At 46.7% G+C, this 24,348-nt stretch overlaps 1 protein-coding gene across 1 annotated transcript in view; it reads left to right on the top strand.

Moving 5' to 3' along the window:
* The window catches only part of LOC142591437 (uncharacterized), a 74,171-nt gene that overhangs the window by 13,844 nt on the left and 35,979 nt on the right, over positions 1-24,348 (top strand). Inside the window, exons 3-4 of the mRNA XM_075703765.1 lie at positions 15,319-15,400; positions 18,460-18,577. Of these exons, the coding sequence (XP_075559880.1) occupies positions 15,319-15,400; positions 18,460-18,577 (200 nt within the window). The remainder of the gene's footprint in view (positions 1-15,318; positions 15,401-18,459; positions 18,578-24,348) is intronic.

Raw genomic sequence — 24,348 nt, forward strand, 5'->3', positions numbered from 1 at the left:
TTAAAATTATGGTGTTTTACGTGCCAAAACCGCTTTCTGATTATTAGGCACGTCGTAGTGGGGGACTCCGGAAATTTCGACCACCTGGGCTTCTTTAACGTGCACCTAAATCTAACTACACGGGTGTTTTCACATTTCGCCCCCATCAATGAAAGAGAAATAAATTCGAGGTTTAACAAGCGCTTAAAGTGACAAGTTTTCCTCATACAGTGTTCAAATGTACAGAGCAATCGATGGCGCGTTGCTAGTTTTTACAAATCATGCGTAATGCACAGAAAAATAGCGTGAATTGCTTAAAAGAAAGCTGCATAAGAAGTTACTAAAGCAGGAAAGTTATCATGACAATAATTTGAAACGGGAAAACAGACCAGAACAAAAAATGGCGATGGCCTAGACAAGGTCTAAATGACCGTTAGTGCAAGACAAGAAATACTTCATTCAAAAAGCACCTTTCGCACGAAACTAATCAGGTAATTTTAACAAGAAAATCCTAAGCGGCTTTCACAGCTTCTCTGAATATAAAAATACCAAGAACGGAGCAATATATTTACAGATAAAGGACGCCTGTTCATCATGCCGATATTCATCATGCCGATGTTCATCATGCCGATGTTCATCAAATTGTGGACACTCAGTGATGATGTGTTCTACGGAAGCTTCCGTGGTGCCACAATGCGGGCACTCGGAAGGGGGTCTTTTCTGTACACAACATAGAAAATGGGATTTGTACGTCACTTCGACACGTAGACGATATAAGAGTGTGTGAAAAATCCAATCTGTCTTCAGGTTTGGCGAGAAGCGTAAAAATGGCCTATGCTGCACAAGAGACGATTTTTTTCGTTCATCGGACTGCATCTGTTGGACAGTTTGAATCTCAGTCTCTGAATTGTTGCTTTAGTGTCGGATGCAGCAAATTACACTGCTATGAGTTCATTCAAAGTATGTGACGCAGCAGTCCCCATGTCGAGTATTTTATTTCTCTTGATTCCAAAGTGACTTGTAATCCAATGTAAATGAATCTGATGACCGGAACAAAGGAGAAGACTCAGTATTTCTGTAAGTGTCTAGCATAACGAAGAAATGTCTTCGTTAAACAGCATTGTATTACTGTGTCCAAAGGATCATTGGACTAAAAGTAGATTACTCGATTCAGAGTTCAAGCTCTTCAGGCCATAAGTGTTGACGCTTTCGATTACCAAGCAGTTCTGCCGATGAAGATGTTTTGTTAGACAGATGGTAACCTTTGCTTATTTCTCACACCAGGACGTAAAACGCAAGCGTTAAACTGTCAACTGTCGATGCACCTGCAAAGAAAACGCATTGGGCTTCAGTAGCCTGCTCCCATGCAAGTGTCAATTTTTTTTTATTTTCGCAATGGATTAGTTGAAGACATTTTGTTTATGCCAGGCAATGTTCCACATTATTGAAGGAGTCGTTAGCTGTAAAGGAAGATGATTTATATGTGAACGTATGTTATGGTATTCTCGTGCTAATGAACTCTTTGATGCTGGTTAAGCATCACAGACGCTCTGCCGCATCCACGTGAGCTTGTTGTTTAGCGGATGATTTGGTTGGCCCGATGACAAATGGAGAAAATGGCGATCCTTTCCTTGTGCTTGATGAGCCTGGATAGATTGCTTGCCTACTTCAGCTATAACGAGAGCACGAAGTGTTGAACTAGGCACTCTAAGTAATATAGTCAGACTTCTCGTTAATATATCTGTTAATCGACACCCATTATATAAAATAGATCATGCGATAACAGGTAAGATGTAGGCAATAGTTAGATAAATGAGCGCAACATGTAGTCTCATTGGAGATTAAGACATACCTTACTATTTGATGTCGATGCCGCATCTAAGCACATTCAAGCTGTGGTTAACACGCTCCTTGAGTAAGGATATCTGAGCATTCCGAAAAAGTGCTCTATCCTGTATTATTTCCAAAAAAATGATAGTTTCTGCCAACCGATATGCAACATAGAGGCGCCTTCGATGACCGTCGTGCAATTTACTAGATAACTTTCCTGGATTTCGCCGCGCTTGATGTCGCACGATGTCGGGTAACAAGAATCGATGCCCGTCATGGTGGTATCTTGACGCAAGGCGAACGTCGAAAGAAAGAATGGGCAAAAACACTCGTTCCTCCTTTCGGCATATCATTGCCTACCCTTACCGATTCTTCCTAGCATAGAAATCACCTACAAAGTTTTCATCACGTTTTGCTTATTTGAGTATGACGTCTGCATTCATTTCTTCTGTAATTACCTGTGTGACGATAACGAAACTTTTCTGTGCCCCTCTCACAAATTTCACAGCTGCTGTGACTTTTCGAAGTGTCTGTCTTTGCCATCCTTGCTCATGTGCCACTGTAAGCCTGTCATGTCTAATATGAATTGCAAAAGTGTTAAGTCACTGCTAAGTAATATATAAAGTGCAATACTCGTGCAGGTTAAATATTTTTGTTCCCTTGCAGAAAAATATTTACATGTGGGTACTAGAACAAGCAGCTGTTTCCACCTGTGAATTACGAAGAAAACGGGAATCACTGCCGAGTGATTCCCATGCAAATTTTAGCAATACATAACGACAGACATGGTAGCAACGAGGGATATTGAATAAAGCTGCTTTTCATCTTATCTAGGGCATGCATTGAACTTAGTGTAGAAACGTGACACCTACACGAAGAATTCTCGGTAACATTTTCTTGAAATGACAACAACAGCAGAAAGGCAAGTGTGTGGTTCAAGCTTAGCATGAAATGAGCTCATCTGGGCATTGGCTCTGTTAGGTCCACAGAATATGAAAGGTGATCCACTTTCTACCGAATCCTTTGGCGCTAGTCATTATGATAGTCAGCATATACTTAAAAAGCCTCAGAACAGGCAAACGGGGTCTGCGCTACGCAAATAAACCCAAGTGAGTTTTCTCGCCCACCGTCTTCAGCCAGCTCAACATATATTTTATTAATAGCATAAGTTATGATTTATAACAAATAACTTAGGAACACTTAAAATACTGATTTAGACACTAAACTTCCAGCAGAAAGCTAAAGAGCGTATTCTGTAGAATCCAACTTCATTGTTTTCATGAAGATAGCTGTTGCAGCTTTATTTTTTCGTGCATCGAAATTCAGGACGCGAAATTTGAAAATTTATCATATGGCTAGGCGCTCACGTGGAGGGACATGATTGCTCTTAGAAATAATATTAACTAATTGTCCATGCCCCCGCTGCTCGAACAGAACACGCGTGCCTTAGTTACATTTTTGCCGGTGATTGTATTTTTTTTCACCGTCGAACAAGAATTAGGAAATTATCGCAAAAGGTGCAGGACGTGCTGTCATGCATCGAAATGTTCTCGAATGCTATTGTTTATTCCATATCGGAGTAATCGTGTCTATTATGATTGCTTGTTGGACTCAAAAGAAGTGTACATGTAATATGCGCACGAGCAATTACGTGGGAATTTACGATGAGTCCTGTGTAAACAGGTGCCGCTTTTAACTCGTAGACTTCGATGACTGACGAGTTTGCTCGTTGCTATCGCTGTGCTATGAGTGTTTGCATTGCAGGGCACCAATACTGGCAATAAAGAGTTTGCTCTTGAGTTAACGCTTTGTTAGTTTACTTTTTCACCATCCCTTCAACGTGGCAATAATGCATAGGCCGGAAACAAAAATGATGGCTGAGAGGCGACGACTACGAACATAATCTCAGATGCAAAACTATCAACTGCCGTAAGTTCGTCGCCGAAACAGTCTGCCAACAGCAAAATAAGGCAGGCAGAACTGCAAGGCATGTAAAATTTCTATCCATGCAGTATTTATCGCTATATCCCATCGTTCCATTCGGTCTATCGCTTTAGATCAATAATTACCTTTGCAAAACTTAAACCAACGTACGTTGTCTTTCAACCGTCATGTTTGGTTACGGCCTTTTTATACGGTTTCTCTGTGGGCAGCATTGATGATTTATTTGAAGTATATATACGAGTATTAACGTCCTGTGCACAACCACATAATCACAATGTACTTTTTGAAATTTTACGCACTGCCCCGTTAAGCTAAAACTACAAACATCTTCGTAGAAAGAACTCAATAAGAAATTTTTAGTGTATTTTGCAAATTCCATGGCAGTAAATTGGACGTTATAACAGACTATCATGACCCCTGCGGGCTGTCGTCCTTGAAAGATCGGTCTGATCGGCTCTTTCGATGGGCCCCACGCTTCCAGCTGTACAATATTGGAGTTCTCTATCGCTTCGGCGGGAACTTTCGGACATGCATGTAAGGCTCCAATATCTTTGTTTTCTTCGCAGTCATTGACATAAAAAACATAACCCTTTGCAGTTTGCCGCTATGTGACCCGGCTGCTAGAATTTGTAGCAAATGATCGTCTTCCTAGTCTGAAAAGCGTTCATTGTTTTTCGTGCGTTGGTCTCTCTTTCAATCGGTTCGATGTAGTCCTTTGTTTCACGTTTACCTGGAAGGACCTCAACTCGATGGCCCGCAGGGTGCTTCCCACAATGGCTATTCGCACTTGTTTTAAAATTGTAGGCCTTATCATCTCCTAAGCTGTTGCTAAGCTGTCGGTGCGATGCGTACTCCTCGACGAACTCGGTTGCTTTCGTCGCAGAAGGTACGTCGCCTCGGTCCTGTATCCAATAATTCCTTGCTCTGGGAGACATTTGTAGAACTGTTCTAGCAGAATCCTCTTCATAACAGCTTCCCTGTAAATGTAGGAGTAAGTGCCTTTTAACCATTCGTTAAGTTTACTGTCAAATTGTACATAAGCTCGGGATAGCTCTAGTCCCTCGACTTCTTGGCGCCCCGTAATCTTTGTCTATACGCTTCTGCACTAAATCTGTACTTTCTGACAAGGCAAACGCTGACCTTCTCGTAGTTGTCCGCCTTCTCCTTGCTGAGTCTGTGCAGCAACCTCTGCCGCTTTGCAGGACAGAACCGTCAGTAGCCTCCATGACCATGTGTCTGACTAAAATGACAGTTCCTCGCACGTTCTTTCAAATTTTGCGAGATACAGACCGTTATCCCCTGGCACCACATATGACTAGACATATACCTAGACAAGTTGAGCTCTGTCTCCTTGTTGAGAAGAGGTACCACTTGCCGGGGACAATTTCTAAACCTATTACTCAACTCAATCTCGCGCTCTAGCTTTTTGCCCCGTGCTCCTCTATTTTTTATTTATTTATTTGAACCTCAAGGGTCCCTGGCGGGACATTACATGAGGGGTGGGCGCAAGAACGGCGGTTGACAATGAATGCTACATGAGAATCATGACGATGACATGGCTTCCTCGATGGCAGTCTTGAAATGGGCTGGATCAGGGATTAGTGCTAAGTCGAAGCGAAGGTCATTCCACTCGCGAGCTGTGTGGGCAAAAAATGAGTTCTGAAATGTAGTTGTTCGGAAACGATGCGGGATGACGCTGTTAGGATGGCCTGTGCGGGGTGTTCGACGTACTGGTAGGATGAGCTTGCTGTCATGGGGCGAACAATGGAAAAACCTGTGATAAAGGCAGAGACGTGAAATTCGGCGACGGGAAGCGAGAGAAGGAAGTTTTAGTTGCAACTTCAGGGCGGATATGCTAGAGTATCGCGAGTAGTTTGAAAGAATAAAGTGAGTGGCACGATTCTGAACAGATTCAAAGGCTGAGATAAGGTTAGACTGATGGGGGTCAAGTATTGCGCAAGCGTATTCAAGTTTAGGTCGCACAAATGTTTTATAAGCAAGTAATTTTAAGGAAGAATGTGTCATGCGCAGGTTACGACGAAGATACCCAACTGCTCAATTAGATGAATTTATTATGTGGATAATGTGGCAAGACCATGATAAGTCACTAGCAAGGTTAATGCCAAGATACTTAAAAGAGTTAGCAGAAATAATGGCAGTATCGTTAATGTTATAAGTAGGCGGAGTATAATTTCAACTGCGGTGAAAAGAAATTTGTGCGGTCATTGTAGTATTTAGGCACATTAGCCACCTAGTGAACCACTGCTGTATGTTATCCAGGTCATTTTGGAGGATGTAAGCATCCTCGGCGTTAGTTATGGGGCGGTATACTACGCAATCACCCGCGAAAAGGCGGATACTAGATTTTACTGTGGAAGGCAAGTCGTTAATGTATATTAGAAAGAGCAAGGGGCCAAGAACTGTGCCTTGAGGTACTCCTTAAAGAATGTGTGAGTAGGATGATGAGAAGCCATTAGTGGAAACAAATTGCATGCGGTCAGTTAAAAAGCTTCGAATCCAGTTCAAGACACTAGGATGAATGTTTAACAGAGACATGTGAAGTAAAAGGCGTGAATGGGGTACTTTATTGAAAGCTTTCTCGAAATCTAGAAATAGTGCATCAGTTAGGATATTGCGGTCAAGATAGGAATGAATGTCATGCAGGAACAAAGCTAATTGGGTTTCGCATGAGTGGTTCTTCCGGAATCCGTGTTGGTTTTGATGAAAAAAGTTGGCCGATGTTAGAAATGTGGCAAAATTAGAGTAAATGACGTGTTCCATGATCTTAGAGCATGCACTGGTTATCGAAATGGGTCGGTAATTACCTGGGGATGATCTGTCACTTTTCTTGAAAACTGGAATGACCTTCCCAATTCGCCAGTCATGTCGAACGGAGCCTGTATCAAGCGACTGTTGAAAAATGAGGCAAAGAATAAGACTGCAAACATGTTTAGTATTCTTCAAGACTTTGGCATTAATTCCATCGATACCGCAGGAAGATGAAAATTTCAGCGAGTCGACAATATTAACAATACCATGTGCGTCGAAGGTGATGCCGTCCATTGGTGGATGCGGCAAAGGCGCAGGATCAGTGAAATAACGAGTTGTTTCATTAGTAAAAACTGAAGAGAATGCGTGGTTGAAGACATGGGGTACGTCGGATATGCCTAATGGTGAGCCAGTGCTGTCAATGAGAGAAATAGTAGTTTGAACGTGAGGGATGATTGTTTTCCAGAAGCACTTAGGGTTGCTTTGTAGCATTTCAGGGAAGGTAGTGGAAAAAACCGTAGCTTAGTTTGGGTAGCGAGATCGGAATATTGCTTGGCAGTGGTGTGGTACTTGTTCCAGGCGCATTTGGTGTTAGATAACTTGGCAGAACGGAAGAGGCGCTTTTTCTTATTATTTAAACGCTTTAGTGTAACATTAAACCACGGAGAACGTTTTCGCTCTGTTATGCTGGTGGTAGGGATTTAAAGTCGAGTCGAACGAAGCATTTCTGCCTTGAAGAAAGACCAATTCGACTCGGCAGAACGTAAGCGGTAGGTAGAAGCGAAATGGTTATGGAAAACAAGAAGGTCACGATTCATGCTAATGTAGTTTCCTTTGTCGTACATCGTTAGTACTTTCTTGGATTTAGGACTTTTGGTAACGCTGGTAGAAAAGGTAGTGTGAAGTACAACGTGGTCACTAAGGCCCGTAATGTACGAAGGAGCACAGAATTCGTCAGGGTGAGTGCTAGAAATAAGGTCAAGAATGTGATGTATGGTCAGTCGTCTGGGTGGGCTCAGAAACAATTTGAGACAGGCCGATAGTTACGCATGTGTTTAGGAATTCACTAGATGCCTGATTTTGGTTAAGGTGCGGGACATATCATTCCAATATATGGACGGAAAGTTGAAATCGCCGAAAAGCAAAATGGGGGTGCGTGGGTAAGATGAGATTAGCGAATCGAGCGTGTCATGAAAGAGCGTTATGAAGGAACTGTCCGTATCAGGTGGTCAATAGCATATACCGATGACTACGCGAGGGGATGAAGCGTGACAGCACACCCAAATCATTTCCAACGAGGTTACTACGTTAACAACTGAACAATTTAGAAGGCGCTTGGCAGCGATAAGAACACCACCGCCACGGCAGCCGTCAGGTCTGTTTTTTCGGAATATATCGAAGTCAGGAAGTTCGGGCAGGATTTCGGAATCTAAGATTGATGAATTTAGCCATGTTTCAGTCAGCAGAACGACGTTACTGGATGATGAGCCGATAAGACTACATAAGGAATCACTCTTGGGTATTATACTGTGAATGTTAGTGTAAAAAAGGGACAGATGATCGTTTCTGGACCGTACATTACTGCTGGGGAGAATTCGTGGCTGCTATGATTTACGTTCGAGCACTTGCTCAGCGGTGTGATCAAAGATGTACGTTTTACCATTAGAGATTAGCCTGTTGTGACGGAACTTGTAGAGGATGTGATTAGTTTTCGCAAATTCAATGAGGCGTTTACGGGTGAGTCGGGTGTTAGGGGAGAAGTCTTCACTGATTGCGTAATTAGTCGATTTATGCTTATAAGCTGATGATAAAACGCGTTCTTTGTCCTTGAACTGCAGAAACTTAACTATGATTGGGCGGTGCTTTTCTCTTTTGAATGTGCCTAGACGATGTACTCGATCGATGTTATTGCTTTCGATGGTTATATTCAGGTTCTCCTGGCAGTGATCAATTATTAGTTTTTCAGAATCACTCCTGCTTTCGCTTTCCGCATCTTTGAGCCCATAGAACACCAAATTGCTTCGGCGAGACATGTTTTCAAGGTCATCCATTCGGGCAGTCAAAGTAGATACTTGAGCTGAGCAGTTGGCGGTAATGCTTTGTATACTGTCAATTTGAGATCTTACATTTGAAATAGACTGGAAATCTGTCTCAATCTTCGCAAGCCTAGTGTTTAGATGCGCAAATGCTTTCTCATGCTCCTCAAGGGTGGACTTGATAGAGCCTAGCTGCTCAAGGATTGTTGACTGCCCGGGTTGTAAAACTGTTAGCGCGGCAAGTATATCATTGGAATTGTCAGCAGCAGAGGAGGGGGGAGGACCGGGATTAGCTTCCACATCCCCGGCCAGCAATAGCAGTTTCAACAACATGTGGGAACACTCGTAATACGTAGCTATATATCGCCGTGGGCCCGGCAGCACAAACAGACAACGGTTACTGGAGCGCTTGGCGTAAAGGCTGTGATAATAATTTCCTGCGTAACGAAGAAGCGAAGGCAGTTAGGGCGATCCATTTCTGTAGCGCCACCGAGCCCACTAAGCGCTACGATGGTTTGGTCTGGCCATATGTAGTCGAATCCAGGGGAGGGCACGGCGATTGTCGCAGATAGCCATGACGGTGTCCAGAGGTTGTGAAGATAATGCAGCGGAAGCTAAGTATCCGTAGTTGCAGGTGGAGGCTCGCACTTGGCTGTCCAAGCATGATCTTGCAGCGGTTGTTCCATGTCGGTATGGGCATGCGCAGAGGGAAGCACAGGCAACGGGACGACTGTCGATGATGTGCAGGTGGACAGCACTCCGAGAACAGCGAGCAGATGGGGCCAGGAAAGTGGGGTGAACTGCGTAACGAAGAAGCGAAGGCAGTTAGGGCGATCCATTTCTGTAGCGCCGCCGAGCCCACTCTTTCGTTCCCGCCCTTACTGCTGTCTTTTGGGCTGCTCTTCCTTTTTTTTTTGTTCGATGCGGCTCCATGCTTCACTGATCTCCGCATAACCGGCCTCCAAATCGACGATTGCCTGTGTGATCAAGGGTTTCCGTGCCTAGCCCTTTGTATCAATCCCCAATTCCTCACACAAGGGCGATAGGTCGGCCTTTTGCAGCCTCTGCAAGTCCATGATACTTTCGAATACCGGCTGCTTCCGAAAGAACTATACCAAAGTACCTAATGTGTGGGCTTTCAGAAAAGTTATCTATAAGTTCTGAAATCTAACTCCCTTTTAGAACCTGGTTCACGGCAAAGGAAATGCCAAGCACTCAACCATACGTAGTGAATGTCTCGAGACAGCGACCGTCTCACTGGCCGACCGTTGTTGCCGCTTGTAGCTTCGGATGTTACCGCTGAGCAGCAGTTGTTGTCCCGCTAAATTGCGTCTCGAACCTAGCTTGATATCATAGCGTGGCGGAGGCTTCGGGTTGAAGAAATCAGAAGTTTGGAAGTTCGGAAAACGATAAGCAACAGATTTACTGGCACTAGAACCAAACTTATTTACATCGTTAAATGGGAAAAATAGAAAAAGGTCAAGTGTTAAGCAACGAACATCTGCATGAGCCCCGTTTACATGGCCTAGAGCAGCTTCTTTTCTCTCTGCAACGGCATTATAACAGCTCTGTTTAAACGCTCCTTCCTGGCGGTAGCCAATAAAACACAGGTCACAACAGCCAATCAAGAAGTACAGGCAGCACTGTTGCAAGCGGAATATTGAACCGGTAACCGCTCCCCCCCCCCCTCAGTTCCAGTGGTTGCAAAGGCGGAGAGAGGGTCTGGCTGTGGGAATGGAAGAGGAGATCTTTTACTTCCAACTGGCCTTCTCCACTGCTTCTCAGTAGAAGACAGGCACCAGTTCGTTGCGCCTTTCTTCCGGGAAACGTCCACGAGTCCTTCACGTTGTCTCGGCCTAACCAGGAGGGGCAACTCTTTCTTTCCTCTTTTCCTTGTGATGTTTCTTCTCTGACGATGGGAGCTCGTCATGGGAAAATACCAGCGCCCAGTATCGCATGAGAACTGTCCTCCGGCTATCTACCCAGCGTGGCTCTCGTATGCCAATCCTGCCCATGACAAGTAGCATGTTGTGTACTGCAGTCATAACATTCCCAAGAAGCAGCGATACATGACGGATTGTGCCGATTTTGCTTAGCTCAGATGCTCTATCTCGCTTTGATTTTTTTATTGATGCTGTCGACGCCCACCTTCTTTTTGTCCGCACTTGACGGTTGTTACAAAAAAGAGCGTACATATTCCGAAGAGAGAGAGAATCCACTTTTATTGAGCCCTTAGCAAATCTGGGTGCGCGCTGGCACCGAACGGGGTGGAACCTTCTTCTCATGTGTCCAGCAGTTCCTGGCCCCTAGCCGCCAGCGCTGGGTCTGTAGGTCGGGGCTGGACAACAAGGTCTCCCATCGCTCAGGGGTGTTGGGGCTGGGGAGGGTGGGCGGTAGGGATGGTGGGGGCTCCTGAGCTTACTGCACTCTGCAAGGATGTGTGCTAGAGTGCATTTTGATCTTCTGCAAAACGGACATGAAGTGTCATGCGCTGTTGGGAAGATCTTGTGCAAAAGCGCGGGATGCGCTAACGACCTCGCTTGCGTGCGTCTCACGATTGTTTGCTGCATTCGGCTGAGTTGCGGATGCGGACGGGGAAGCCTACATCTGCCGCTTCTGTACATTTGGGTGATTTCTTTGTAATTTGTCACGGGGTGCGGTAGCTCTGGCTCGTCCTCAGCCCGGATTGACAGTTCTCGGGCAAAGTGGTCGGCGAGTGCGTTGCCTTCCACTTGCGAGTGAGCCTGGACCCACACGAGCTCAACGGCCCGTCCCGGTGATTTGCATTTGGTGAGGATCGCTAGTGCCGCGGGAGCGATGTTCTTGTTGCGGTAGCTTGAGTAGGCGGTCTTGGAGTCTGTGACCACGGTCCTCACTCCCGGTTGTGCGAGTGCGAGGGCCACGGCCATTTCTTATGCTTCGGCTGTATTCATCGTCTGTATCGACGCGCCTGTGACCAGTTTATCGATGGTGGGGACAACCATCGCTCCTCTAGTGCCGTGCTTGGGAAGCGAGGGGTCCGCGTCGAGGACCTCGGGGTCCTCTTCCCACTGTCGAGCCAGTGCCTTGGCCCGCGCAGAGCGTCTCTCGTCGTTCCTCTCCGGCTGCATGTTCCGGGGGAGGGGCTTGGTCTTAATAATGTCTCTCCACGTTGTGGGGAGCGGCTCCGTTGTCGGTTGCTGTTCAATTTGCCATCCTATCTTGCGTAGGACGGCCAGACCATGCTCTGTCCGGCTCAGCCTTACTCTCTGGTGGGATAAGTGTGCTTCCACCAGCTCTTCCCCCGTGTTGTGGGCAGCCATTTCCAGTAGCTTCTGTGTTGACGAGTAGACTGGGATGCCCATGGCGAGTTTGACTGCTTTCCTTATCGTCGTGTTCAGCGACTCGCGGTTCACCTTCGAAAGCTGGAGGTACGGGGTGGAGTACGTTACGCGTGACACGACGAATGCCTGCACCAGGCGCAGTGCATCTTCTTTGATTCCTCTGTTCCGGTTGGTGACTCTCCGGATCATGCTCAGGACTTGCTCGGATGTGGTCTTAATTTTGTTCACGGCTGCGTGCCCCTTGCCGTTGCGCAGCAGGCCCAGTATCCGGAACTGCTGCGTTGGCTTGACTCTGTGCTGTCGATGGTGATAATTATGTGCGGCGGCGGCTCTTTCTTTGGTCTTCCGGGCCGTACCATGAGCAGCTCCGATTTCCGTGGAGCGCAGCTCAGGCAGCAGGTAGTGGCATACTCGTGGGCTGTCGTTGCCGCTCTCTCCAGGGCTTCCTCCGCCCAGGCATCGGACCCCGCGCGGTTTTTCCACACCGTTATATTGTCTGCATAGAACGCATGGTCCACGCTTTCGATCTGATTGAGTAGTTCGGGCAGGGGCAGGAGGGCCAGGTTGAAAAGCAGAGGCGACAGGACCGACCCCTGTGAGGTACCCTAGTCTCCGAGCTCCAGAGGCTGTGACCGTTCCTTTCCTATCCAGACAGTTGCCGTTCTATTGGTTAGGAAATCTTTATTATTACCCTGGCATTGAAGTCGCCCATCAGTATAGTGTGTTTTTGTTTTGACTTTATCCATCCCAGATTTCACGTCTTCATAAAAGCTTTCGACTTCCTGGCCTCTTTGTACCTCTTATTAAGTTTCACAACAAGACCTGCCACCCTCTCGTTAATGCTATAGAATTCCTCTATGTTACCAGCTATATCCTTATGAATCAGGAATCCGACTCCTAGTTCTCGTCTCTCCGCTAAGCCCCGGTAGCACAGTTCGTGCCCGCTTTTTAGCACTGTATATGCTTCTTTCGTCCTCCTAACCTCACTGAGCACTATTATATCCCATTTACTACCCTCTAATTCCTCCAATAACACTGATAGACTCGCCTCACTAGATAACGTTCTAACGTTAAACTTTGCCGGGTTCAGATTCCAATGGCGGCATGTTTACGTGGAACAAAATAAAAAAAAGTTCAGCCCCTTTAGCATACGTTAAGGAGGATGAAGGCGAAAGCCTGCGCGCTCCCCAGGCGTTCAATAAATGACTTGACATTCATATTCGAATCCGTTGTTGCTTGCTATTGTTTTATCCTACAAATGGTCGCAGGCTCGAGTGCCTCAATTACCTCTATCTTAATTACCGGCGACTTAATTAACACCAGACGTCGAGGGTCCGGCTCCCACCAAAGGTCGTTTGTTCGAGTGTCTTATTAACTTTGCATTAATTAAAATCAAAGGTCGAGTTCGACTGCCTTACTTAAGTTTGTTTAACACCAAAGGTTGTGGGTTCGAGTCCCGCGAATGGTCGTGATTGGCACCATCAATTTTCTTGCCGTTGAATTTTGGTGCGGTAACGTCAGACGGCCAATTTTTTGTTGACGCCGGGCAACGGATTTTTCGACCCATGAAGCACTGAAGGCTTTCACTTTAACCAATATTTTATATGATAAGTCTTTCTTGCCATTAGCCCTCCTATTTCAGTCAAACGCTTTCGGGCAGTGCCAACTTAGCCTTTCTCTTACGCGACGTCGCAGAAAGCATGAATGCTTACCACGTCAGAGCGACTTATTTGCATTCAAGATGCCATAATATGCCGACAAAACGCTATTTTTTCACCGTAGCCGAAGACTGCCCTATTCTGAAAAGAACACAAGACGGCTGCCCACTGATCACTTTGGCGCTAGAGGCAAATTAATTTATTTCCGTATAATGACAACTTTCGCGCGGCTGCATAACGTTGCGCAGCCCTTTCGATGAGCATGCGACATAGCTAAGCTAACATTCCTTCGCTGATGATCTATTTTAGCGGCATTTATAGCCTTTGGTTGCCAGCCGCAACAATTTTCGACCAGCCACTGCAAGCTAAGTAAAGAGGAACCGGGCAATCGCAGACGCTGGTACCACCTCCTCATCTTGTTACCTAGTTTCATTATGCTAGCTCGGTCCCACCGACACCCTCTCCACTTCTGGCCTCTCGTCAGTCAGTTATACAAGAATACCTTGTCATGGTAAGCAATGCCATTTCCTTTGAAAGCGAAAAAAAGTGACCTCTTATGAACGAGCAAAGCATTTGATTGGGCTGTTCAAACAGCGCTAGGAGTCAATGCCCGGTGCTTGTTTCTATGGCAACGTGAGTGTAACATCGGGAGGTTGAAATAAAAACTAATTGGAATAGTTTTACGTTATGGAGCTCCATTTGAATTGAACCATAATGGTTTGCATAAACTATCAAATAATTATACTCACTATAAAAACTATGCTCACGCACTTTCTAGAGAGCGCGCGAGCCTATCGATCTTACCCAGTTGACAAATCGCAAAAGCTTGTTCTGTAAGAACCATACGTAGGCATAAGCAATGGATGCATTACTATTGTTTCTTTTATTGAAGGGCTGTGCTCTTAGTATAAATGCGACTGCTGATTTTCCGGGAGTACTCGAGCCCCCTCAACGAAGTGCACTGCCTACTGCACTGGAAAGTGACACTTCAAATTTCTTTCGCAAAAGGTATAGATCTTTCCATACAAGCTTTACATATTTGCTATGTTAGTCTTCTATTAGTAATTTTTCCGAACGTGGACATCTGGAATATCAATTCCAACTGCGTTTAATTGCGCTATTTAGGCACTTGAAATGCCAGTAGAATAATTATTGGTGCTACGGTCGATATGTTGAGCAATATGTTTGTTAGGTGGGCATGATTAGGCAGCCAGAAGATTTCACAGTGCTGCCCAAAGGGTGATACCCTAAAAGTGATGGCAATGTTAGGCGGTGCTCCGATGTTCCTCGGATAGGGCAGTAATAAAAATTTGGAAGACGCTTGAGCTTCGCCTTTAATAGTGCAACTCTATAGCATTCAAAGATCCCTGACTGCTTCTCGCGCGACCCGGTAACTGTAGCTTATGTAAGCGTAATGTTTAGCAGTAAGCGCTGGCAGCAAACGCAGGCAAGCTTTCCGGTAGAAATGCGGCCTCTTGCGTGGGCGGCGGATGCGCGGAGTTGAGGGTCATTTGGCTGGTGTTTCAAGGTACCGGGTGCGCCACTCTATGAATGGTATAAACGTTTAAAAAAAGGTGATTGTGTTTGAGTTTACGCGTAACAGAATTACGTTTTCTTGTATATTCATATTACAATCCGACCATATCATGTCTGTAGGTTATGTGAAAGTGGTACTTTACGATTTTTCTGATGCATTTTACTTTGAGAAACTCAATTAGTTGAGTAACGTCTTTGCATTACACGGAAGGCCTGCGTGGTTAAGAATTGTTTATCCCTCAGAAGGCTGTTGGCACTGGACGCGGGGTGCCGAGGCCGGCCGGTTCGCATCTTCGCTTCTTTCTGCCTACATGCACTACTTCGGGTAAGTGGTTTTGGCGCCGCGACCAACTAGCACATCTGGAATAACATTTTAGTTCATGTCAATTTGGCGTCGGAATAGTATGTATGGCCCAAAATATCACCTTAGCAGCTTTCAAAAAGTCCCCGACGCTGCATTCCTATCCACTTTCACACTATCTAGCTGGGTGTTTAGGCAACCAGTTTGTTATGACGATTGTACCACGTTGTATTCTTGCGTTTCTGGTGGTGGATGCGTGCACGTGCAAGCTGTCTGGCTTCTACAGCACGTTGAGTAAATCCTTCAGCATCTCCATGAATGTTGACGCACTCGGGCCGATGCACCACTTCCAACATTGTCACACCTTCGTGATATTGTATCAAGCTGATTGGTGTCATACGAGTCCTTTCTTGTCGAGCGGCGTTATTTGCAAAGGTTACGTAAGGCAATATCTCGTCGCATTTCTCAAGTGCAGCGTCGACGTACATGTATAGAGTGTATACGAGTATCTTGTTTGAACGCTCTGCTGTTCCATTGGTGTGAGCATGATGGGTTGTCGTTTTCGGCTGGGCTGCGTCGCTGAGCATCAGAACCTTACCCAGAAGTTAGGACGTGAACTCAGTCCGTAACTATACTACCGCTGGGGCATCATTCTTGGAGGACGGGTTTGACAAAAAATCCAGCGGCTTCAGCTACAGCGCGCCGCTCGGTAGCTTTCGCCTACGCATATTGGGTGAAATAATCAGTGGCGGTGATAGTCGATGTGCCTTGTAGTAGAAGTTGGAAAAGGTCGAAGAAAACCCCGTAGTGACTGATGACCTTACAGTCTGTATTTCCCTCGTTTACACTTGTTCACTACGTATGCAGAAGCCAAAAATTGCCATGTAACTTTGCATCGAATGGCCGTCGCAGAAATTATGCCGATGCCGCCATACGATCGTCTTCAACAGGATATTAATAGTGCGGCTGTCGTCACAAGAACGTTTGCTCACGACCCACACACAGAACTACTCAATTTGCGCGAACACGTTGGTCAACCTGGCATCACTTTGCGGTACCTGAAACGAGGTTAGAGCAGGATACCTGCAAAATTCTTCGTTAATGTCAATCCCCACGCAATTTTTTTGACAGTATTTCCATTTCATGTTCATTATAGCTACCTAAATGAGGCTTGTTAAATCCATTTATGATTCAGAAATCTAAAATTACAGCTGACTTACTTTTTTTTTTCTTGCTGGTGATAGAGGGCCCGTATCACCTAGATGCATTTGCGGGTTGGAACTCAACTAAAATGGGAATTGAAAAGTAACTTTTTACATTTCGTAGGTGAACTAGGAAGCATAACATCACTTTGAAAGAAACAATTAGGTGACCAATTTTGAGAACAGGCTGCGTTGTTGTATCCAGGCTCACTGGCCTGGCTTTCACTCGATCTTCAGCCAAGAATTACAGGTTGAAGGAAGACCTTGAGGCGCTGTGGTCGTTATTAATGTGAAAGATTTAGATGGGCTCATGAGCCGGAAAATTCAATGTCCGGCTTTATGGCACCAAAACTCAGGCGAACCCACTTGTAGATATGAGCTCGCCCATATCTCCAACCTGGAGTCAATCTGACATCCTAAAGGTTGACAGTCGAAACCGCGACTTTTGGTGGGAGTCCATCCCACGACAGTTGGTGTTAATTAAAGCCCAGTTAATTAAGGCAGTTCAACCCACGACCCAACTTGGAAATATTAGTGAACCGGCCATATATTCAGGTTGGATTCCAATTGACATCGTGAAGGACTAGAGTCGAACGCGCTACCTTTGGTGTTAATTCATTTGACGATGAAATATCGGGTCTACGCGACATACACAGTGTTAAAAAAAGATTCATTTACTGAACCTGCGTATGTCTCTTTCTGGTCCTCATAGACTTCACACGACTGTTCTAACGTGCCATTAACCACGCTTAACCAGTGGCGATTTCTAGGCGACAGAACAAGAAAACAAGTAAAGAGAAAAGCAAGTTAACAGAAAACAAGTAATTCAAAGTAAGAACGCGTTCAAGTGAGAATGTCAAAGTAATGTAATGAATGTCTCATGAGCGCGCCGGCTTTCGCCTTCATCCTCTTTAGCGCATGCTAAAGTTACTGCCAACTTTGTTTCTTCTGTCTTTGTATAGGTCAGGGTACGTTAATAATTAGGAAGGGAAGGAATTTCGTAGCTTTGTACTGTTGCTATGTGACGAGTCAAACCTATTTCGTAAAGCGCAGTAGAATTATGAAGCAATTATTGCCGCCACCAGCATCGCAAACGACTGCCTCCACCTACGCCAAATGTTGCGAACAGCGCCGCTGATGGCAGAGTTTCCAAACCTGGAATTCTGTGTTATAGTAGACGATGAGAATGACCAAAGCTGACATGCGTTTGCGTTGAAGATATCCCACGGCGTGCTTCTTTCGCGAGCACAGATGGCTAAAGGGTGCAACTGGGATAATGGACGCCAGAGCTGTTTAAATGCTATGAACTGCTAATGCTATAGCAAATTTCAGAGCCACAGAAGAAATTTTGGCTCTACTAGATACAGCGAAGAGGAACCGTCCTTACTTGAATAAGGTGTTCCGTCCTGTGAAGTCTACAATCATAATTTGAAGCGCCAAATTTGGAATATGAAGTCTTTCTAAGGGTCATGCGCGTTTCTGGTAGCACGTATAATTTCTCCATGCAGAAGGCAATAAAGAAATACAAGAATCAAGCTTTAATAACAGTAATTGGAAAAGCTTAGCGTATCAACAGCCACCGCCCGATTGACAGCACTACCAAGTAACTTTTTGGATGCTCACTACAATTATACGAATAATCTATTTTTGCTGGAGAAGAACTGCAGCCGCAAGAACCTTACCGAACCGTGTGATTAGTGATTTCTTAAGTAGTGTTTCTTTAAGATGCTCGAACACTTACTTCAGCGACATGGTTCCACCTTTTGTTCAGGCCTCTGTGATTTTGTTTTTATTGTAGATATGAAATTTAACATTCTCAGTAATATATTTGCACTGATTTAACACAAGCCTAAACCAGAATATTATTTGTGTTTTTACCAGGTGTTGACAGCAAGCCCTGTATTTCGTACGAGTATGAAGACTTCGACGTTGGCAATATTTATGACAGTCCACATCATGCTTGTTGCATGTACTCAGTGCCCTTTAAGAAGACGTGGGAGTAAGTATAATCAATCACTATAGCACAATATTATTAAACTCTTTTTATAACATGTGCAATGTCCTGTAAACATATCCTATATCCCGGGTTACCACGTTTAGTGCAGTCCGCGCCAGCTAGCTTCTTGTTGTACCGTCAGCGCTGCGTCCAGAAGTACTGCACGCCTTACACGACGATCCAACCGCTGGGCACCTCGGATTCTCCCGGACGCTGTCGAGGATACAGGAAAGGTATTACTGGCCGCGTCTGACCACCGACGTCGCCCGTTACGTGAAGACATGCCGAGACTGTCAACGACGCAAGACACCACCGACAAGGCCAGCAGGGTTACTACAGCCGATCGAACCTCCTCGTCGACCATTCCAGCAGATTGGGGTCGATTTGTTCGGACCGTTTCTGACGTCAACATCCGTGAATAAGTGGATCGTCGTGGCGACGGACTATCTCACCCGCTTCGCTGAAATCAAAGCTCTACCAAAAGGCAGCGCAGCCGAAGTTGCGGAATTTTTCGTCGAGAACACCCTGCGTCGACATGGTGCCCCGGAAGTCCTCATCAACGACAGAGGAACGGCTTTTACAGCAGATCTCACCCAAGCCATTCTGCAATATAGCCAGACAAGCCAAGGGAGAACAACTGCCTACCATCCGCAAACGAATGGTCTCACGGAGTGCCTGAACAAGACCCTCGCCGACATGCTAGCAATGTGCGTCGACGTTGAGCACAAGACGTGGGACGCGGTCCTGCCGTATGTAACATTCGCTTACAGCACGGCGGTGCAAAAAACAACACAAATCACGCTGTTTAAGCTGGTTTACGGCAGGAAACCGACGACGACGCTTGACGCTATGCTGCCGCACATCACTGACGAAGAGAATCTTGATGTCGCTACCTATCTCCAGCGCGCCGAAGAAGCTTCACAGCTCGCCCGCCTACGGATCAAGAACCAGCAGCGTACCGACAGCCGACACTACAACCTCCGACGACGCTTCGTCGAGTACCAGCCCGATTACCGTGTTTGGGTTTGGACCCCAATACGTCGACGAGGACTCAGTGAGAAACTATTGCGACGTTATTTCGAACCCTACAAGATCATTCGACGTGTTGGCGAACTGGACTATGAGGTCGTGCCAGACGGCATTTCGCAGTCATAGCGGCGCTGGACACGATCTGAAGTGGTCCACGTAGTGCGTCTGATGCCCTTTTACGCGCGCTGACGAACTTCCTTATTTTTGGTTTCTCTGCTACGAAGTACTTTTCTTTATTACTTTTGTTTGTTTGGAGCATCGGGTCGATGCTTTGTTTAAGAGGGAGTATTGACACGGTGTACTTATATTTATCGGGCGACCACGTTTCACCGCCTAACAAATGTTATCGCACAGCGCGGGACGCGCCTGCATGTATCCGAAGTTTCTGGAAAGTTATCGATGCTTCTATCCGCTGTCTGTTGTCAGCGAACCTTGTGTTATCTGATTTCATCGAGTGACGCGAATGGTGTAGAACTCTGTGGCACGCGGGTCCCAACGATTAGTCCGGAACGTTCGATGACTACTGTATAAAAGCCGACGCTGGAACCGGTGATCAGATTTTCGACGATCGCCGACTGTGTTCGCCGCTCTCGTTGTGCTTTGTGTAGCCTGTTTTTGTGGGCACAGGTTCGCCCACTAAAAGCTAGTTTTGCCTTTCACAGTATTGCTACTGTATTCTTTGACGTCATGACCATGTGACAATATCTATACAGTGCGCGCGCGTGGCGTTAGTCGTGCGAGCTGTGCGATTTGGTTGCCCACGTTGCCTCATCAATTATTTTTTGAAATTTACGTTGAACAAATATTGTCACGTAGCAGTGACGGTGAAGAAGGCACCAAACCTGATTAACGAAACTAGCGTTTTATTGGGCGAGCTTGTGCCCTCAAAAGCAGGCTACACTCAAAGAACAACGATAGCGGTGAACACACTCGGCGATAGTCGAAAATCTCATCAGCGGGTCAAGCGCGTCGGCTATTATACATCAGTGTTCGAATATTCAAGAGTTATCGCCGGGACCCACGTGTCTTCCACAAAGTTCTACACCATTCGGGGCGCGCATACATGGAATCAGATTACAAAAGGTTCAGTGACAGACGGCGGATAGAATCATCCATACCATTTCAGAAACTTCCGATACATGCAGGCGAGTCCTGCGCTGTGCGATAACATTTGTTAGGTGGGGAAACGTGGTCGCCATATAAAGATAAACATGTACACGTGTCAATAACCCCGTCTCAAAAAGTAGACCAGATGCTGCAAACAAATGAAAGTGATAAACAAAAACACCCGTAGAAAAGAAACAACAAATTAAGGAAGTTCATCAGCGTGCGTAAAAGGGCTTAAGACGCACCACGTGGACCACTTCAGATCGTGCGCGCCGCCACTGTGAATGCGAAATGCCGTCTGGCACGACCTCATAGTCCCATTCGCCAGCACGTCGGATGATCTTGTAGGGTCCGAAATAGCGTCGCAATGATTCCTCAATTAATCTTCGTCAACGTATTGGCGTCCAAACCCAAACACGGTCGCCAGCCTGGTACTGGACGTAGCATCATCGGAGGTTGTAGTGTCGGCTATCAGTACGCTGCTGGCCCTTGATACGTAAGCGGGAGAGCTGTCGGGCTTCTTCGGCACGCTGGAGATAAGTGGCGACGTGAAGATTCTCTTCGTCGGAGACGTGCGGCAACATGGCGACGAGCGTCGTCGTCAGATTTCTGTCGTAAACTATCTTGAACAGGGTGATCTGTGTTGTTTCTTGCACCGCCGTGTTGTAAGCGAAGGTTACGTACGGCATGACCGCATCCAACATCTTGTGCACGACGTCGACGTACATTGCTAGTATGTCGGCAGGGGTCTTGTTCACGCGCTCCGTGAGACAATTCGTCTGCGGGTGGTAGGCAGTTGTCCTCCTGTGGCTCGTCTGGCTGTATTGCAGAATACAGGCCGTTTCCCTGTCGGCGATGAGGACTTCTGGACACCATGTCACAGCAGGATGTTTGCGACGAAAAACTTCGCCACTTCGGTTGCGCTGCACTTTGGTAGAGCTTTCGTTTCAGCGAAGCGGGGGACATAGTCCGTGGCCACGACGATCCACTTATTTCCGGATGTTGACGTCGGAACGGTCCCAACAAATCCATCCCGATCTGATGAAATGATCAGCAAGGAGGCTCGATCGGCTGTAGTAATCTTGCTGACCTTGTTGGTGGTGTCTTGCGTAGCTGACAGTATCAGCCTGTCTTAACGTAACGGGTTACGTCACCGGCCAGACACGGCCAGTAATACCTTTCCTGTATCCTCTACAGCGTCCGGGAGAATCCAAGGTACCCAGTGGTTGGATCGTCATGTAGGGCATGCAGTACTTCTGGACGCAGCGCTGACAGTACAACAAGAAGGTAGTTGGCGCGGACTGATGAGAAGTTGTTCTTCAAGACTGGTTGTTTTGTAGCCTGAACGTAGGAAATCCGCGCTTAAATGCCCTAGGGACACTGTCGGTGTTCCCTTCCAAATACTCGATGAGGCCTTTTAGCTCCGGTTCTGCTCGTTGCTGTTTAGTGAGTGAAGTCTTGCGCGCTTATTATTACAAGAAAGGTGTCGTCGTCCTCGTCGTCTTGCGGTGGGGGATCGATGGGGGCGCGTGATAGGCAGTCGGAGTCAGAGTGTTCTCGTCTCGATTTGTAGATTACTGTGATGTCATATTCTTGCAGTCTGAGGCTCCACCGCGCCAGCCGTTTTGAGGGTCTTTACATTAGCTGTCCAAGAAAACGCGTGATGGTAGCTGACGACTTTGAATGGCCTGCCATACAGGTAAGGGCGGAATTCAGCTGTAGTCCAAATGATGGCGAGGCATTCCTTTTCAGATGTAGAATGATTGCCTTCCGCTTTTCACAGCGACAAGCTAGCGTTAGCTATCACCCCTTCAAATCCGTCTTTCCTCTGGAGTAGGTTAGCGCCGAGGCCTAGGTTACTGGCGTCAGTGTGAATATCGTTATCGGTGTCCTCGTCTAAGTGTGCCAGTGGCGGCGTCGACTGCATGCGTCGTTTGAGTTCTTGAAATGCGTCAGCCTGCGGCGTTTCCCACTTGCAATCGACATCACATTTCGTTAAATAGGTTAGTGGCTCCGCGATGCGTGAAAAGTCCTTGAAAAGTGCCTATAGTAGGCAACCCTGCCAAGGAATCTACGCACTGCCTTCTTATCGATGGGCTGAGGTAAATTTGCGATGGCAGCTGCCTTCGGCTGGTAGGGGCGGACTCCAGATTTGCTGATGACGTGACCTAGGAACAAAAGCTCATCGTAAGCGAAGCGGGGGTTTTCCGGCTTCAGAGGGAGCCCTACTCACTTGATGGCCTCTAATACTGTCGCAAGCCGCCTAAGCTGATGGTCGAAATTTCCGGCGAAGACAACGACGTCATGCAAGTAAACAAGACACGTCTGCCCCTTCAATCTTGCTAACACCGTGTCCACGACGCGCTGAAACGTTGCAGGCGCCGAGCACAGTCCGAATGGCATGACCTTGAACTCGTAGAGGCCGTCTGGCGTAATGAAGGTGGTCTTTTCGCCATCTCTCTCATCGACCTCTATTTGCCAGTAGCAAGACTTGATGTCTATTGATGAGAAGTAGTTAGCGTTGCAAAGCCGATCCAATGCGCCGGCTGTCCGTGGGAGGGGGTATACGTCCGTCTTCGTGATCGGGTTAAGTCGACGATAATCGACGCAGAAACCTGGGGTTCCGTCCTTTTTATTCATCAAGACTACAGGAGACGCCCACGACCTTTTCGACGGCTGGATGATGTCGTCGCGCAGCATTTCGTCGACGTGCTGCCTAACAGCGTCACGCTTTCCCGTGGAAACTCGGTAAGGGCTCTGGCGGAGTGGTCGAACTCACTCTTCAGTTATTATGCGATGCTTTGCGACTGGTGTTTGTCGAATCCTCGATCACACCAAAAAGCGCTCTTTGTATCGTCGGAGAAGGCTTTGAGCTTTTGCTGCCTACTAACGGGGAGACTTCAATTTATATCGCAGTCTGGTTCGGAAACTATGGTCTTCAGGGTAGATGCGGCAGAATTCGAGAGGACAAACGCATTGCTAGTTTCCACATTTTCCTCGATGTACGCGACTGTCATGCCTTTGTTGACGTGCTTGAACTCCTGGCTGAAGTTTGTCAACAACACCTTCGTTTTTCCTCCGTGCAGTCCTGCGATCTCTCTTGTGACACAAATTTCACGATCGAGTAGTAGACTTTGGTCACACTCTATGGCGCCTTCTACGCTAGCGGTGTTTCGGTGTCGACGAAAATGATAATGCTGGAGAACGGTGGGATGCTCACTTGATCTTCGAGCACACTCAAGGCGTGTTGACCACGAGAGCTTTCAGGCGGTAACGCTTTACCTTCCGACAGCGTTATAGATTTCGACTTCAGGTCGATGACTGCGCCGTGTTGGCTTAGGAAGTCCCTGCCGAGAATGACGTCTCGTGAACACTGTTGGAGGATACCGAAAGTGGCAGGGTAAGTCCGGTCATGAGCGGTAATTCTCTCCTTGCAGATTCCAGTCGGCGTTATAAGGTGTCCTCCAGCTTTCCGAATTTGAGAGCCTTCCCATGCAGTCTTAACTTTCTTCAAGTGGGCCGCGATGGGTCCACTCATGACCGAGTAATCGGCTCCTGCGTATACTAAGGCGGTGACTGCGCGGCCGTCTAGAAGCACGTCGAAGTCACTAGTTCTTTGTCTCGCATTGCAGTTAGGT

The sequence above is a fragment of the Dermacentor variabilis genome, chromosome 8 (assembly GCF_050947875.1).
Source record: "Dermacentor variabilis isolate Ectoservices chromosome 8, ASM5094787v1, whole genome shotgun sequence".
Classification (NCBI taxonomy): Eukaryota; Metazoa; Arthropoda; class Arachnida; order Ixodida; family Ixodidae; genus Dermacentor; species Dermacentor variabilis.